The sequence below is a fragment of the Borostomias antarcticus genome (assembly GCF_949987555.1).
Source record: "Borostomias antarcticus genome assembly, chromosome: 10".
Lineage (NCBI taxonomy): Eukaryota > Metazoa > Chordata > Actinopteri > Stomiiformes > Stomiidae > Borostomias > Borostomias antarcticus.
In genome coordinates, this window is record NC_140243.1 from 28,520,734 (window position 1) to 28,538,007 (window position 17,274).

A 17,274-nucleotide genomic window follows, 5' to 3' on the forward strand; every position below is an offset into this window, starting at 1 on the left:
GGAAGTAGAGTATACTCCACAGAGTTTACTCCATTGAGAGAAGAAGAGTTTACTCCATGGAAACTGGTTTACTCTTGTTTGAACGCTAGTCAGTAAGTGTTTTGATGCCTAAAGTCGTTTAATATTATGCAACATCGTTAACTTAGCGTAGATGCTAGTTAAAATGTAGATGCAGTCGTCTTCTGGCACTTAATCCATGTATCAACTCGTGCAGTTGTGCATGGACATGCCATCGATCGTGTGAATATCTGAATAGTTTGCCTGGCTACTTAGCTAAATGCACTTTGAGTTAATAGCAAATATCGCCCTTTTTCTCAGAGTGAATGGATGCAACTCAGCAGATACTAGATGACTCAATATTGGAGTCGGAGGAGGACGAGGAGAAGAAGGTGGACGAGGGCAAGAGAGGAGAGCCACTGGCTAAACTCAGGGTTTTCAAAAACGAACACATCTCTGAGACAGGTGAGTAGAGCTATTCTGTCCCATCAGTTTTTCTTTATACCTAAATACATTTCAAGCTTGCCCTTTACTAGCATTGTATGTTTTCTACCTCCTTCTCCCTCAGAGCTGCCTCTCTACCTGGGAGAGAATGTTCTGGGTCGTGACCCCAACACCTGCTCCCTGCCCCTCGCCGCCTGCTCCATATCCAAGCGGCACACTGTCATCTCCATCTCTGTCTTCCGTGCCAAAGGTCGTCACGGCGACGTTGCCACGGAGGCGCTGGTGTGGGACCTGGGCAGTATGAATGGGACACGCAAAGGAAGGTTCAAACTGACCCCTCATGTCCGCTACGCCCTCACTGACGGAGAGAGTCTGGTATTCGCTGACATACCCTGCCAGTACGTCAGCTGCCCCGTGGACCACAGGGCAAGTCAGGGGGACATGCAGAGCCCTGGGAACAGAGCCACTGGAAGGGGACATCAGGCTGGGGCTGTGAAGGAGAAGGCCCAACTCAGAGCGAGCACCAAGGACCAAGGATTGGGATGGGGGAGTGCAGAGAGACAGGTCAACGGAGGGGTTAACACACCTGTTGTAGGAGTAGTGGCCCCAGGAAGTGGACAGGGTAAGACCCCGAAACGGCTACAACCCCTGTCTTTGGAACAAACCCCGACACAGCCAGAGACGACACTGGTGCCTGGATCTGAATCAGACTCCGACGGAGAGCAAGAGGGGAGGAAAGGGAGACAGGGAAAGTTCAGAGGTAAAGACACGTTTTGTTTATGAGTTTGTTTGAGTCAGCGTGTGTTCTTATGTCAAAATGTTCCACACTCGGCTGTGACCTGTCTCTCCATTTCTGTCTCCCTCCCTCCATTCCTCCCTCTATTCCAGTGTCTGATTCTGACTCCCATATGTCCAGTCCCACCTGTTCTACATTCCTGAGTCCAACACACCAAGTCATCCCTGAGAGGTGAAGTTCCAACCCTCGCCAACCTCCCCATCAGCTAGTTTTGTCCGGCTCAGCGTACTAATGTTGTTGTGCTTTTGTACCTCCCACAATGACCCATGTATCACAATAGCACTGATCTATTAGGCTACATTAGTATTTTGTGATGTTATCACTGTGCTATTCAAGAATGATAACCTTATTTTATTGTATTTCTTTAACAGCCCCATCACTCCCTCCCCCTCCTCCTCCTCCGCTGCTAAAAATAGACCCGGTAAAAGCGTCAGCTTCAGTGAAGAGGAGCAGGACGTTGATGTAGCGCGACGGCGGGCCAATAAAAGAAGGACACAGGCGATTGTGGACGACAGTGAAGAGGAGGAGGAAGAAAAGGAGGAAGGAAGCATGGCACCAGGAAGGGAGGAGACTGATAAAAAGACTTGCGGAAGGCAGGAGGTGTCAGAGGACCAGGCAAACAACATCAGTGTTTCTACAGAAGATGAATTACCTGCCTGTGCTCCGGCAGCCTCCCCAGAAACCAGGTTTGAGTTGAACATGGACAGTGACACCGATGTGGAGGGAGAGGAGGAGATCGGGCTGTGTGGGCGTAGGGGTAGCGAGCCTGCTGTGACCTGCAATGGAGAAGTGCCACTGGCAAAAGGCTCACCAACAGACCCACTTACAGCCCCACTAACAGACCCACCTACAGACCCACCTACAGACCCACCTACAGACCCACCAACAGACCCACCTACAGCCCCACCTACAGCCCCACTTACAGCCCCACCTACAGCCCCACTTACAGACCCACCTACAGACCCACTTACAGCCCCACCTACAGACCCACCTACAGACCCACCTACAGACCCACTTACAGCCCCACCAACAGACCCACCTACAGACCCACCTACAGCCCCACCTACAGCCCCACCTACAGCCCCACTTGCAGCCCCACCAACAGACTCACCTACAGACCCACTTACAGACCCTCACCAGTTTCATATGGATAGTGATACAGATGTGGAGGAAGATGATGCTGTCGAAAATGACCCAAAATCAACTCCTGCCTCTGATGTGAATAGAACGCCACTTGATTTCATTCCAGTTGTCCACCCAACAGATATCCACCTAGACAGTGACACCGATGTGGAGGACGATGATGTACCCTCAGGCAGCGCTGCCAAGCCTACTTCCATGACAGTCCAACCAGCGGCCTTGTCATCCTCAGCGCAACCAGTAGAATTCCACCTGGACAGCAACACAGACCTAGAAGAGGACACGGACACTAAAACAGAGGACACAACACCTAGAATAGAGGAGACGCACTCCAGAACAGATTCCAGTTGTGCCGAAGTCAGAGTGGAGCTGCACATTGACAGTGACACGGATGAGGAAGTAGAACATCCCGCCTTTGCCAGCAGTAAAGCAACAGAGGGTGTCAGCAACACAACCCCGCTTACCGCCGTAGGACCGGGAGCTGCCGTAGAGATCCTGTCTCAAAGCGACACAGACCTAGAGGAAGAGGAGGCCCCAGTCGTCGCGGTGAGAGGATCCTCATCGCAGGCCAGGGTTCCCCCCGACGCTGCAGCAGCCGCCACCGCCACCATAGGCGTTACCACAGCAACTGCTCTGGAATCGGACCCTGACATGGATACGGACACAGAGCTGAGCTTAGAGCCCAGAACCCCGCTGGAAACCTCTGATCGGGGCGTCCCAGACGCCAGTGACTTCAGGATGGAGAGCGACACCGATGTGGAGGAGGAGGAAGAGGTCGGTCCAGGGGAGGCAGCTGCAGCGCTCTGTTGCTCCACCCCTCTGGCGTCCGCAGGTATCGTAGACTTGTGGCGTGTAAGGTTTACCAACACTTTGTTGAGGTTTCTTGGAATGCCTTCTCCAAGAACTAATACATGACCTTTCTTCTACCTCTCCAGAAGCCAGATTGGAGGAGATGGAGACTCAGGCCTTCCTCAAACCCGCCGACCCTTTCAGAAGTGAGTCATGGACTACCCTGCCACAACATACCTCAGAGAGATGCTAGTGGCTCCAGTAGCAGGGACACAGAGTGTCAATGACTTTCAAAGGAAGAGAGTGTTGTGAATGGAAGCTGTGAATCTCTCATTGCCTCTAACCTGTTGTCTTGTTTCCTTCACTCAGGCCCCTTCCCGCCTACTTCGGGTCTCGCGGCCTCATCCTGCTCAGACAGCCAAGAGGACGAGGACTTCACCGTAGCTGAGACCCAGTCCTTTGTGCTGGAGAGCAGGGACCGCCAGAGCAGGCTTCACGAGGACCCCGCCCTGGACGCCGCCACCCAACCCTACGGCCTGGAGCCCTCCTCAGGTGAGGAGCAGGAGGACCAGTCCGGTCGAGAGGCCTCCTTCCAGCTGGGGTTGTCCGACAGCAGTCACCTCCAGGCCCAAGCCCTGGCCATAGAGAGCACCCAGGCGTTTGGCTCCCTGGCGGACAATGCAGAGATGGAACCCACCCAGGCATATGGGAGCTTCGCCCCCCCAGAAAGGGCTTCCTTGGAGGGGGATTTAGACCTGGAGGCCACCCAGGCTTATGGAGGGGGGAGCAGGGATTCTACTCGCCGTCCAGGGCTGTCGGGGACAGGGAGGCAGCTGGACTTTGCTCTGGAGGCCACACAGGCGTACATCCCAGAGCCTCTCACTGACACTGAAGAGGAGGAGGAGGAAGAGAAGATGTTCAACATAGCTACTGCTGAGACCCTACCTACAGCTGATTGTGAGGGAGATGAGGTAGAAGAGGAGGAGACACAACCTCTAGACTTCCTCATCACCTCCGAGGCTTCTACTGCAGAAACCTTGCCCGTGTCTGCGTACGAGGAGGAAGAGGAGGAGGAAGATCTTGAAGGAGCCAAGCCGCCTGTCCCAGTAAGGAGAGGAAGGCCGAGAGGACGGGGAAAAGAGGAGGACACTCAACCAGTGGAGGTGCTGACCCACCAGTATCTCTCCACTGCTGAAACGCAGCCCATGACCGCAGCTGAGGAGAGCGATGGTGATCGTAATGACACAGAGGAAGAAGACGTTGTTCTAGTCCCTCTTAGAAGAAGAGGAAGGTCTAGGAGGCTGATAGAAGAAGAAGAGACGCAGACTCTCTCTAGTTCTTACCTCTCCACTGCTGAAACCCAGCCCATGTCAACCCATGAGGCCGATGATGAAGAGGAGGATGGCGAGAAAGAGAAGGACAGCAAACCCTCCCTGCAGAAGGTGAAAGGGCAGCCCCAGAGAGCGAGAGAGGGCGAGGCTGCTGGTCCCAGTGATGTCAACAGTAGACCCAGGAGAGGAAGAGGGGCTAGGGGGGGAGCGGAAAAGGAGGAGGAGGAAGAAGAGAGCTCCATACCTCCGAAGAGACAGATGAGAGGGAAGGGAAAGTTAGTGAACACCGCCAGAGGAGGGAGGAGAGGGAGAGTTGAGCCTGAGGAGGAAGGAGAGAGCGGAGAAGAGGAGCAGGTAGCTAGGCCAGTTAGGAGAGGGAGAAAAAGCACGAAACAGCTGAAAGAAGAGAGGGAAGAAAAAGATAGACTTGAGAGAGAACAGAGGGAGGAGGGAGAGAGAATTGAGAAAGAAAGAAAAGAGCAAGCTGAGAAGGACAGATTGGAAAAGGAAAAAATAGAGAAAGAAAGACTGGAGAGGGCTTTGAAAGAAAACGAGGAGAAAGAAAGTGCAGATCGGGAGCGTAAAGAACAAGAAGAGAGGGAGAGATTAGAGAAGGAAAGAAAAGAGGTTGAGGAAAGGGAAAGGATGGAGAGAGAGAAAATTGAACGTGAGGAAAAAGAGAGGCTTGAGACGGAACAGAGGGAAGAGCAAGAAAGAATGGAGAGGGAAATGGTAGAACAAGAATTGAAAGAGAGATTAGAGAGAGAAGAAAAAGAAAGAGTAGATAGGGAGAGAAGGGAAAGCGAAGAGGAAGAAAGATTAGAGAGGATGAGGAAGCAAAAAGAAGAGGAAGAAAGACTGGAGCGGGAGAAGAGAGAAAGAGAGGAGAAAGAGAGATTGGAGCGGGAAAGAGAGGAAGAGGAAAGATTGGAAAACATACAGAAGGAAAAAGAAGAGCAAGAAAGACTGGCACGAGAAAGGGCAGAAAAGGAAGAGAAAGAAAGATTGGAGCGGGAGAAGTTGGAAAGAGAGGTGAAAGAAAAATTGGAGCGGGAGAAGGCAGAGAGAGAAGAGAGAGAAAGAGTGGAGAGGGAGGAGAGAGAAGAGAGGGAACGATTGCAGCGGGAGAAGGCAGAGAGAGAAGAGAGAGAAAGATTGGAGCGGGAGAAGTTGGAAAGAGAGGTGAAAGAAAAATTGGAGCGGGAGAAGGCAGAGAGAGAAAAGAGAGAAAGAGTTGAGAGGGAGAAGACAGAGAGAGAAGAGAGGGAACGATTGCAGCGGGAGAAGTTAGAAAGAGAGGAGAAAGAAAGACTGGAGAGGGAGAAGGCAGAGAGAGAAGAGAGGGAACGATTGGAGAGGGAGAAGGCAGAGAGGGAAGAGAGAGAAAGAGTGGAGAGGGAGAAGTTAGAAAGAGAGGAGAAAGAAAGACTGGAGAGGGAGAAGGCAGAGAGGGAAGAGAGAGAAAGAGTGGAGAGGGAGAAGTTGGAAAGAGAGGAGAAAGAAAGACTGGAGAGGGAGAAGGCAGAGAGGGAAGAGAGAGAAAGAGTGGAGAGGGAGAAGTTAGAAAGAGAGGAGAAAGAAAGGCAAGAGGAAGAAAGAATAAAGCGGAAGCAAGCAGAAAAGGCCGAAAAAGAGGAAAGAGCAGCTAAAACATCCACCAGAGGTCGAAGGGTGACCAGCAGAAGGACTGTCGCTGTTCCACCAATCCCAGAGCCAGAACCTGACCCAGATATTCCATCCAGCGAAGCCGTTCCAGCCAGGAGAATCCGGTCTCGCTCCAACTCCTCCAACTCTGTCAGTTCTGAGAGGTCCGCTTCCAGCGTGAGCACCCAGGCCAGCAGGGGGAGAGGGAGGAAGAAGAGCGCCCGGCCAGCTCCTGACGACGCCCCCCAGCCCAGCAGCACCAGGAGGAGGACGCTGGCCGCGGCAGCGCCCCCTGCTGCCGCGGAGCTCACAGCGCAGAACATTCTCTCCGATGACGTTCCTGCCAGGAGAACACGCTCGCGCTCCAGCTCAACCAACTCCCTCAACTCTGAGATCTCCACCTGCAGCGTCAACTCCGAGAGCCGAGGGAGAGGAAGAGGGAGGAAGACTGCAACGACAGAACCCGAGGCCCTCGGGCAGGGCGCAGCCCCCAAGAAGCCTCCCGCCAGGGGAAGGAGGAGCAGGAAAGTGGAGGACTCCTCCGTACCATCCGCCGCCTCTGCTTCTCAACCCAACGGTGTGAAGGCAGATTCCCAGGAGCCGGGTGCCACCAGGGGGCGAAGGAGAGCCAGAATGAGTGACTCAGAGCCTGTAGCAGCAACAGCTCAGGAAGACCAACCACCCCAAGTAGCAGAAGGTACCGCAGAAGACCTCAGAGCCAGGGGGAGGAGGCAGAAATCTATGAAGCCTGAATCCACTGTGAGGGTAGCAGACACAAGTGAAGAGAGCGATGACTCAAAAGGGAGAGGGAGGGAGAGAAAGAGGGATCTGGAGGAGGAGTTGGAGGATGACGGGGCGATCAGGAGGTTCAAGATCCCGAAGGGGAAGGCCGCGGCCCAGCGGGGAGGAAGAAAAGGTACAGTACAGGAAGAAGAGAAGGAGGGGAAGGAAGAGGAGAACCCTGCGCCTGCCCCCGCTGGTAGGAGGGGCAGAGCGTCCGCTGCGCGGGGGAAGCAGGATTCAAACGAAGAAGAGAGGAAAGGAGATGGGAGCGAGAGAACAGAGGAGGGGGGGAGCTGTGCGGTCGAGAGGAAAGGCAGAGGAAGGCCGTCTGCGGCCCGGAGAGGGAGAGAACTGAAGGAAGGAGAGGACAGTGCCCCTGCCTCCAACTCCATGGACCAAGATTCCAGTGCTGAGGCACCAGAGGTAATTCTGACTCTTTGTGGTCTAAAATAACCTCACATCTATTTGAGAGAGGAAGCTCTTTAAGAGTTGACATGTGTCTCCATTTCACTTGAAACTCTTGGGTGGTGTAACCAAAAAAATATTAGGAACAGGGTGGACAGGGAACTTTCTCTGGGGTCCCCTTCCTTTGATAATCAGAGTCTTTACCTTGACCCAAGGCCTGTTTCTCTTCTCCTCTGAGTCAGCTCTTCTACCACAGTTTATAATGGACCTCAGTTAAGATGATTTGCAGCGGCTTTGTGGGCAGCGTGAGCAAACCGCCCATCTCTGCATCCACACTAATGAACTAAGTGGTTCCGGGTCGGCGCTCGCCCCGTTCCCCCCCGACTAACGACCTTCATCTCTCTCTCTCTCTCTCTCCTCCCCCTCCTTCCCCACTCATCTGTCCGTTTCTCCCTCCGCTCCTCCGTCTCCTCCCTGCAGATGCCCCAGACCCCCGCGTCCCGGAAGCGTGCGGCTCCCATTGGCTCTCCCACCACAGCGAAGGCCCCCCGCTCCTATTCCCCCTCCTCTGGGGTCTCCCCTGGGTCTGAGGGGCGAACCAGAGCAGCCGCACAGGCACACAAGGTGAGCTAGAGAGAGAGAGTGTGTGTGTGTGTGTGTGTGTGTGTGTGTGTGTGTGTGTGTGTGTGTGTGTGTGTGTGTGTGTGTGTGTGTGTGTGTGTGTGTGTGTGTTGCCAAATTCTGCTCTGTCTGAGCTGTTATTGGCAGCTTAGGAGGTGCTATGTGTATCCTTAAGTGTTCAATGCTGCTTAGCCCTAATATATTTGATTCCCTGCTTATGTGATATAATTTGTGGAACCAAATAAAGTATTCAAATGTGTGTGTTTGTGTGTGTGTGTGTGTATGTGCGTGTACTAAAACGGTAGCCTCGTGAGACCATCCTGCATGTCGCGAGCTCACATTGTTACCTGCAAATTAGTCTGGATACTCTTGAAAACAGAACATTTTGAGCCCAACCGGAAAACGATCTCGCCAATCAGCGTTGGTTCTGAGGAATTTGAAATACAAACCAGCTACACTGGGCGGGTTTATAACAGCGAGGAGCGGTTGAAGGTAGCAAGTTTCCAACAGAGAGTTCGTGTCAGGTTACTAAAACGGTAGCATTGTGCATATTTTGAGAGCTCAAATCTTGACGACTTGATCTTGCCGCACATGACCAATACTGACACATCCTCTCTTCTTTCCTCTCCTCCCTTTTCTCTTCCCATCCCTCCCTCCTCCTGCCCCTCCCTCAGGTGCTTTTCACCGGGGTGGTGTATGAGGCCGGGGAGAGGGTGGTGTCTCGCTTGGGGGGCAGCGTGGCCAAGGGCGTGTCCGACATGACCCTCCTGGTGACGGACAAGGTGCGCCGGACGGTCAAGTTCCTGTGTGCCGTGGCCAGAGGGGTCCCCGTGGTGACCACAGACTGGCTGGACGAGGTCCGTCCCCACAGTCTCTCTGTCTGTCTCTCTTTCTTTTTGTCTCTCTTTCGCTCTCCCACTCACACACACACACTCACTCACTCACTCACTCACTCACTCACTCACACTCACTCACTCACTCACTCACTCACTCACTCACTCACTCACTCACACTCACTCACTCACACTCACTCACACTCACTCACTCACTCACTCACTCACTCACTCACTCACTCACTCACTCACACACACACACACACACACACACACACACACACACTCACTCACTCACTCACTCAGTCACTCACTCACTCACTCACTCTCTGACCTTCCTCCCTCTCTGTGGATCAGTCTGACCAGGCGGGGAGCTTCCTGCCTCCTAATGGCTTCCTGGTGAAGGACGCGGAGGAGGAGAAGAAGTTCAGCTTCTGTCTGGAGGACTCCCTCAGGACCGCCAGCAGTCGGCCTCTCTTACAGGTATGCACGTTCTCTCTCCTCCCTCCTGCGTGCGTGCGTGCGTGCGTCCGTGCGTGCGTGCGTGTGTGTGTGTGTGTGCGTGCGTGCGTGCGTGTACGTATGTGCGTGCGTGCGTGCGAGTGTGTGTGTGTTGGATGGGTTGTATGAATGTTTGCATGGCCAAGCATCTGTAGAAAAAACACACTTCCTTACTCCCACTTCCTTACTCCCACTTCCTTACTCCCACTTCCTTACTCCCACTTCCTTACTCCCACTTCCTTACTCCCACTTCCTTACTCCCACTTCCTTACTCCCACTTCCTTACTCACACTTCCTTACTCACACTTCCTTACTCACACTTCCTTACTCACACTTCCTTACTCACACTTCCTTACTCACACTTCCTTACTCACACTTCCTTACTCACACTTCCTAACTCACACTTCCTAACTCACACTTCCTTAACAGAGGTTCTAGGCAAATGATGAGGCATCACTCCAGGAGTCCTGTCAGCAGCTCTGCCAGTCCTGTAGCGGGCTTATTTTTGTTTGGGTAACTCTGTATTGACACTCCACCCCCCCCACCCCCCCCTACTCTGCCTCTCTTCCTTCAATCAGAACCCCCTTATCTGCCCGGCAACCCATCCAGTTCTACTTTGTAGTCTGTTGTAGTCGTTTTAAACTACAGCTGCAGAATGGCCCCTTTCCATTGGTTGCCACTGGTTGTGTCTCCCTGCGCAGTTTGAATTGCTGCAACTGTCACCTCATCAACTGTCACCTCATCAACTGTCACCTCATCCGAGAGAGAGTTGTCCGTTTTATTCTTTCGTGATTTTAGTACAACTTGTATGTGTCAAGTAAGAAGCTATGTGTGTAACAATATACCTGCGTTCTCCTCAGTTAAAAATTAAATACTTTTCAAGAAAGGCAGGATGATATAAAGGTATATAAATAAAGTTTGATTTGATTTGATATGATTTGATTGGGGACGTGAGAGAAGCAGATCCCGAAACCATGGCAACCCGCTATCCTATGCTAACCATGGGAACCCTCTATCCTATGCTAACCATGGGAACCCTCTATCCTATGCTAACCATGGGAACCCTCTATCCTATGCTAACCATGGGGAACCCTCTATCCTATGCTAAGGCCGTGGAACCATTTCTTGTGGGTTTACGTGTTTCCTTCCCAGAGTAACGATGGTCAAAGACAAGAGAATAGTGGTCAGTGTGCAGGATGGCCATAGTGAGGTTAGGTTCCTCTCTCTCTCCCTCTCAGAGGGGTGGAGCCAGGCATTAGCTCTAATGTGGCGTTAATGTTTAAGCCCATTAGCTCAGTCCTGAGCAAGCACTCACTTCTTGAAAAGCTTCTGCAGACTCCTACATCAGTCATTGACTTAAGATCGACCCATGCGTGTGTGTGTTCGGACGTAGGTCACACATGTACCAGAGCCCATCATCTGGGAGTGCTCGCTACAATTCATTTTAAACCATCGCCAAGTATATTTTACTATGTTCATAAAAAACTATGCTTGGTGTCTCAGAAGAGTTTAGTCTATCTACTCAGGAGCCAGTCTACTTTCAACGACTCTCAATCCTCAAGAGTTCAGAGCTTGATGTGTTTAGTAGCATTGTTGGTGCTTGTTCTAAATGTTAGGATAACATTGGTCCTCATTCCTGAACATTTTCTTAAGTGTCTTCTTAAATGTCTTCTTACGAACTTCGTAAGACCAACCCTAAGAAAGATCCCCGCCGGATTCCCTAACCCTAATTGTCATTGGCTATAATTGTTATATTTCACAACATAGATCAGGGCTGAGTTTCCCAGAGGCATCGTAGCGCTACGTTCATCTGAAGCTATGGCGTTCATCATAGCGCTACGATGCCTCTGGGAAACTCAGCCCAGAAGTGTTACTTGGATAGCCTTTAGCCTTGGATGCAAACGCACAACTCTGGCTGCAGAGGAGCAAGTCCAGTGAGTGGTTTAATTAAAAAAACAAGCTGGTGCAAAATTAGACAGCGCGATGAAAGAGGGGAGGGCAGCAGGTCAGCTGGCTCATTGGGGATCCAGAGGTATAAAGAGGTCAGAGGGCAAACTGGGTAAGTGATCACAAAATATCGCAACAAAAAGCCGTGCGTCACGACTCCGCAGGAGAGGGAGTGTGCACGGTGAGCAGGCGGTACTCCGGGGCGCCTTAGGGGGCGCGGTGGAGGCGGAGAGCCTGGAGGAGAGGCCGAAGCCGTAACAAGAAGACTCTTATTTAGGTAGTTCGATGGGATAGATCAGAGATGGAGTATGTCTAGGTCATGTTTTCCAACGGTGAAGAGCTTAGTCATGCCATTAGGTCAGTGGAGGTTGGTCACGAGACGCATTACAGCAGTCCCTCCTTCCGCCATAGGCGTTTGAGCACTCGCTTAGAGGCTGTCTGGGTAATAGAGGCGTACGTACGACACAGCCCGGCTCTGCAAGCTACAGAGTGCCCTGCAGCTCCACTGGTGGTAAACCAAAACTGGCTTGTTACAACTGGTGTTAAAACAAAGCTGTGGTACATTTGTGGGAATAGAATTTAGAACTGTGTGTGTTAAATGATTGTTGATAAGTAGTTCATCCCATGTGTCATGTAGGGAAAGCATCTTCCTTATTACTGAGCAGATGGGTCTCCCTGTCTCTCTGCCTCTCTCTCACCATTCCTCTCTGTTTTTCTTGTCTTTCCCTCTCTCTCTCTCTCTCTCTCTCTCTCTCTCTCTCTCTCTCTCTCTCTCTCTCTTTCTCTCTCTCCCTCTCTCCCCCGCTCCCTGTTTGTTTATTTATTTAAACAGGGACACTGCACATTAATCAATAGTCTGTCTGTCTCTCTCTCTGTGTCTCAGGGCTATGACATCCATGTCACCAAGAGAGTGCAGCCTGACCCTTCCCAGATGAAGGACATCATCTGCTGCAGTGGCGCACGCTTCCTACCCAAGATGCCCTCTGTTCACAAGGTGCGGCACAGCCCATACACAGCAGGGGGGCTGGTCCCTGCCGCCTGAAGCACCTCTCGCCCCATTGACCCCTTGAGAACGGTGCGGTCGGAGGGCCAAAGAGGACCTTAGTGTGACCAAGCCGTCTCCACTGCGCCGTGTGTCCTGTTCTCATTCCTTTTCATTTATGTCCCCTCTCGCCCTCCATAGGCTCAGACGGTGGTGGTCTCTTGCAAGGAGGACTGGTCCTTGTGTGCCCCCGCCCTCGCCGCCTCCCTGCCCATCCTCAGCTCCGAGTTCCTCCTCACGGGCGTCCTCCAGCAGAGGGCGGACCTCCAGTCCCATGTCCTGCCCAACCCCACAGCCGGTACCAAGGCCCCGGGCAGAGGCCGGGGCAGGAAGACCCCCTAACCTTGACCACGAGGACGGGAGAGAGACACCCCCAGGTGTTGGGACAAAATAAAATAAAAAATAAATTCATATTTTCTTACTGTTGCTCGGCCTCTGTCCTTCATTGGTTGGTTGATATACTCTCTAATACATAACAATGATGCTTTATACATAATCAGCACCAGGTTACAAACATACTCAATGGGCCACTTGTGATTTAGGTTGTGATGACAGTCTCATCTCAGATAACTTTTGAATATCACTCTCCAGCATCTTCTATTGATGAGTTTTAGCAACATGTTTTGGGTTTGAACATTCAGTATCATCAGTGGACCTGCAGTCTGATGAACTAGACTACGTTACCCAGGGGTCTCTCTGTCAGGTTCTGTTCAGGTTATTGTGATGTAATGAATAGAGAAGAAGAGGAGTCAGCAGTTAAATCCTGCTGTATTGGGGTTATGGTTACATAACATTGACTCAAACCTCTCGGGGTGATGACTCGTGATGGAAAAGGAAGAGGCACTAGGAGAGGGACCAAAACAGAAAACACGAGTCCTTTTATGCACCAAAAGCATAAAGTACCACGGATTAAGACCCCGTCCTGCCAGTTTGTTACAGTATTATGAGGATGTTTTCAGCTATTTATAATAAAGTCTACGATTTCCTATTGTCGAACATAATTCATGTAGAGAGATGTAGACACACTGCTTCGGAATGAATCGAGGGAGAGAAAGACCACCAGTGGAGATGTTGAATCAGATAAGATGGCCAATCTCTCTCTCTCTCTCTCTCTCTCTCTCTGTAGGAGTCATGTTGAGTGTACCAATGTGTCTCTCTTGACCATCTACGGTATCAACGGAGACTGTTCAAAAAGCCTCCATCAGACCGGCCGCTTGAAAACCACCCAGTTGATTGTCTTAATGCTGCTCATCCATCTATATTTGTGGGACATAGAATGTTTGCTATCAAAATAAATATTTAGTAACCTACTATTTGTATAAGATTTGATAACCTTTTTGATTTAAACCTTATTTGGCCAACCAGTGCTGAATGTAATTAACCCACTATCCCATGGGTTAATGATAAAACATACAGACAAATTTTTCTGTTAACCTTCATATTCGTTCTTATTGAATCTGGAGTGATTAGCTACGTGTACTGATACCCAACTGATACATTTAGATACCCTACTGATACATTTAGATACCCTACTGATACATTTAGATACCCTACTGATACATTTAGATACCCTACTGATACATTTAGTCCTCTGACAACAACTCATATGCGATTCAGAAGGTGTTCGAGGTCAAAAATCCGGTATTTACCGACAACACTCGAGCCCCTCCGACGCTGAGCAGAGACCGACATATTCTGAACATCTTCCAAATGTTCAGCCCTCGTCAAGTGCTGCTCTTGCCCCCCAAGGTTGAGAGGGAGTCTAGGGTGACGGCAAGAAGACAGAGAAATACATTAGGCTTGATATCTCCTCTCAGAAACCCAACAGCGGCTTTTAGTCGGTGATACAGATGACAATTTATCCAGTTAAGGGTAAGTGGTGCATAACGGTTATTGCTTATGCATGTTATGCCTCAGAATTTGCCGGGTGTGTGAAGGGTTAAATTCTGCAGTTTTTGTACGTAGCTTGCATCTGCGGTCCGAATATGAGTTATTTTATCTGATCTTTGATTGTATTTCATGACAGAGGTGTAGGCTACATTTTGATATTAGGATATAAATGCTGTCTTTTCTGAAAATGGGAATCTCTGCGCTTCGTGAGATTCAGAGATGACGGGGACGTTCAATAATGCAACACACTGAACTGTTTGGTAAACAGTCAAATGGGCTTATAATGTTGTTTTTTTACGTAGATAATTGCACATGAAAATATGTTATCCCATAAGTAGCCATCAAATCGGTAGGCTACTGCATATGGAGGCCATTCGGAATGCTGGAAAAACCATAGCCTATCGAGACAACATGTGCATTTTAATGAAGCAATGTGAGACCGATGAAAGACAGGCCTATTTTATATTGAGAAAAATAGGATTTTTATTTTATTTATTTGTCTCTAATTCGCAATGCCTGTTCATGCATGTGGATATTTTTTTGTATCCGTTTTATATTCATTTTTTGTTGTTGTCTAAACTCACCATTAGGCTCTCGGGTCTTACGTCTAATTTGCAAATAATTGTAATTTGCAAAGTAGACCTGAGCATCATCGGAAGATGGGGTCTGTGAGCGACTGTCGCCCCCCGCCTCCAGAACAGTGTAAGGGACATAGTGGCGTGTTTCAGTGCTGCATAGGCCTGCGGGAAACGATCCTGGTCACTATCCCAAAAGTCATTCCCCTCTCCCTCATGATCCCATGATGATGATGATGGATTGTGGGCGCAATACGGAGGAAAGCTGTCCAGTCCCATAACCCATCATTGGCTTTGAAGGGAGGTGGTTGAGGACAACCCCCCCCCCCCCAAGACCCCCTCTTACACACACACACACACACACACACACACACACACTGTGAAAGTCTGCCTCCCAGTGATGGAGGCCCCATGCAGCCTCCATTTTGTCTTTCGCAGCTCGATATGCTATGGGTGTATCTTCAGTGTGACTTCCTCCTCTTGTGTCCTCTCCATCATGTCAAATCATGGGAAGCAGTAGGAGGAGGGGGGTTATGGGGAATATTCTCTCCCCTGTCATGTTCTGTCACATCAGGGCAGATGAAGGAGAGGAGACGAGGAGAGGAATCCAGCGTAGCGTTCATGAAGCACACCGTCTCATTTCAGCCGACAGCAGACCCAGGTTCTCTCTCTCGGGTCTCTCTGGTAAACCGTCCTCTGGTCTCTCCTGTGGGCACAGCTCATACCCGTCCTCTGGTCTCTCCTGTGGGCACAGCTCATACCCGTCCTCTGGTCTCTCCTGTGGGCACAGCTCATACCCGTCCTCTGGTCTCTCCTGTGGGCACAGCTCATACCCGTCCACTGGTCTCTCCTGTGGGCACAGCTCATACCCGTCCTCTGGTCTCTCCTGTGGGCACAGCTCATACCCGTCCTCTGGTCTCTCCTGTGGGCACAGCTCATACCCGTCCTCTGGTCTCTCCTGTGGGCACAGCTCATACCCGTCCGCTGGTCTCTCCTGTGGGCACAGCTCATACCCGTCCACTGGTCTCTCCTGTGGGCACAGCTCATACCCGTCCGCTGGTCTCTCCTGTGGGCACAGCTCATGTGTGGAGCCGTGGTACTCTGTTTTCTCACGCCTTTCCTCATGATTTTTGAATATCCTGTCTTGTGAAAGAAGAGGAAGGTAGTGTGTGTGTGTGACTGTGTGTGTGTGTGTGTGTGTGTGTGTGTGTGTGTGTGTGTGCTCGTGTCTGCATTGTTTTCAAATGTGCAGACCAGTTAGACGTTGCATACCGCGGGGTTTATGTAAGGAAAGAAGGAGAAGGAGAGAGGTTGGATGAAGGAGCAGAGACAGAGGGTCGAGGTTAGAGAGAGACAGACGTGTCTTTGTGGGGTTCCGGCATCTGCAGTCATTGATAGCCTTTTCCGCCTCTTTAAAGAGCTCAACAAAGATGTCTCTGTCCTCTAGTGACCAGAGACTCATGGGCTGGTCTGAGGACAGGCTCAGGTCTCTGAGTGGGATGCTCTCACTGGGATTATATAAGATGAGGAGGAGAGGACGAAGGGAGCATGAGAGAGAGAGAGAGAGAGAGAGAGAGACCTACTGTATTGCTGGAGAAGTGAAAGTAAGGATGAGAAAGCAAAAAAGAGAGGCTGATCAAAAGTGGTGGGGGTGGAAGAACGGATGGAGGAGAGAGGGAGACATGGATGGAGGAGAGAGGGAGACATGGATGGAGGAGAGAGGGAGACATGGATGGAGGAGAGAGGGAGACATGGATGGAGGAGAGAGGGAGATGGAGGAAGGAGGAGAGAGGGAGATGGAGGAGGGAGGAGAGAGGGAGATGGAGGAGAGAGGGAGACATGGATGGAGGAGAGAGGGAGACATGGATGGAGGAGAGAGGGAGATGGAGGAAGGAGGAGAGAGGGAGATGGAGGAGGGAGGAGAGAGGGAGATGGAGGAGAGAGGGAGACATGGATGGAGGAGAGGGAGACATGGATGGAGGAGAGAGGGAGACATGGATGGAGGAGAGAGGGAGACATGGATGGAGGAGAGAGGGAGATGGAGGATGGAGGAGAGAGGGAGACATGGATGGAGGAGAGAGGGAGATGGAGGATGGAGGAGAGAGGGAGATGGAGGATGGAGGGAGACATGGATGGAGGAGAGAGGGAGATGGAGGAGAGAGGGAGATGGAGGATGGAGGAGAGAGGGAGACATGGATGGAGGAGAGAGGGAGATGGAGGATGGAGGAGAGAGGGAGACATGGATGGAGGAGAGAGGGAGATGGAGGATGGAGGAGAGAGGAAGATGGAGGAAGGAGGGAGATGGAGGATGGAGGGGATTTGATGACACAGGAAGGGTGATATAAACAGATGAGGTAAGAGGGGGCAGAGCAAGGGAGACTGACAGACTGACTTCAGGTAAAAGAGGTAGAGAGAGAGAGAATGAGTGATAGAGTGAAGGATAGCAGATGGCCCATTTTGTCTGTGACCGGCCGCCCATGGTTAACGGCCCAAAGGACAGAGAAGGTGTATGTGAATAAGGGTGTGTGTGTGTGTG

At 51.1% G+C, this 17,274-nt stretch overlaps 1 protein-coding gene across 1 annotated transcript; it reads left to right on the top strand.

The window, feature by feature from the left end:
* Positions 1 to 23: 23 nt before the first annotated feature.
* On the top strand, positions 24 to 12,615 carry mdc1 (mediator of DNA damage checkpoint 1; the record flags this gene model as incomplete). Its single annotated transcript, XM_084444712.1, has 16 exons — positions 24 to 92; positions 319 to 462; positions 566 to 1,201; positions 1,330 to 1,408; positions 1,609 to 1,988; positions 2,487 to 3,209; positions 3,313 to 3,372; positions 3,536 to 4,272; positions 4,531 to 4,608; positions 5,998 to 6,900; positions 7,024 to 7,347; positions 7,810 to 7,953; positions 8,625 to 8,807; positions 9,141 to 9,266; positions 12,115 to 12,225; positions 12,415 to 12,615. The coding sequence occupies exons 2-16, from the start codon at positions 324 to 326 to the stop codon at positions 12,613 to 12,615; spliced, it is 4,824 nt and encodes a 1,607-aa protein (XP_084300838.1). The 5' UTR covers positions 24 to 92; positions 319 to 323.
* Positions 12,616 to 17,274: the final 4,659 nt, after the last annotated feature.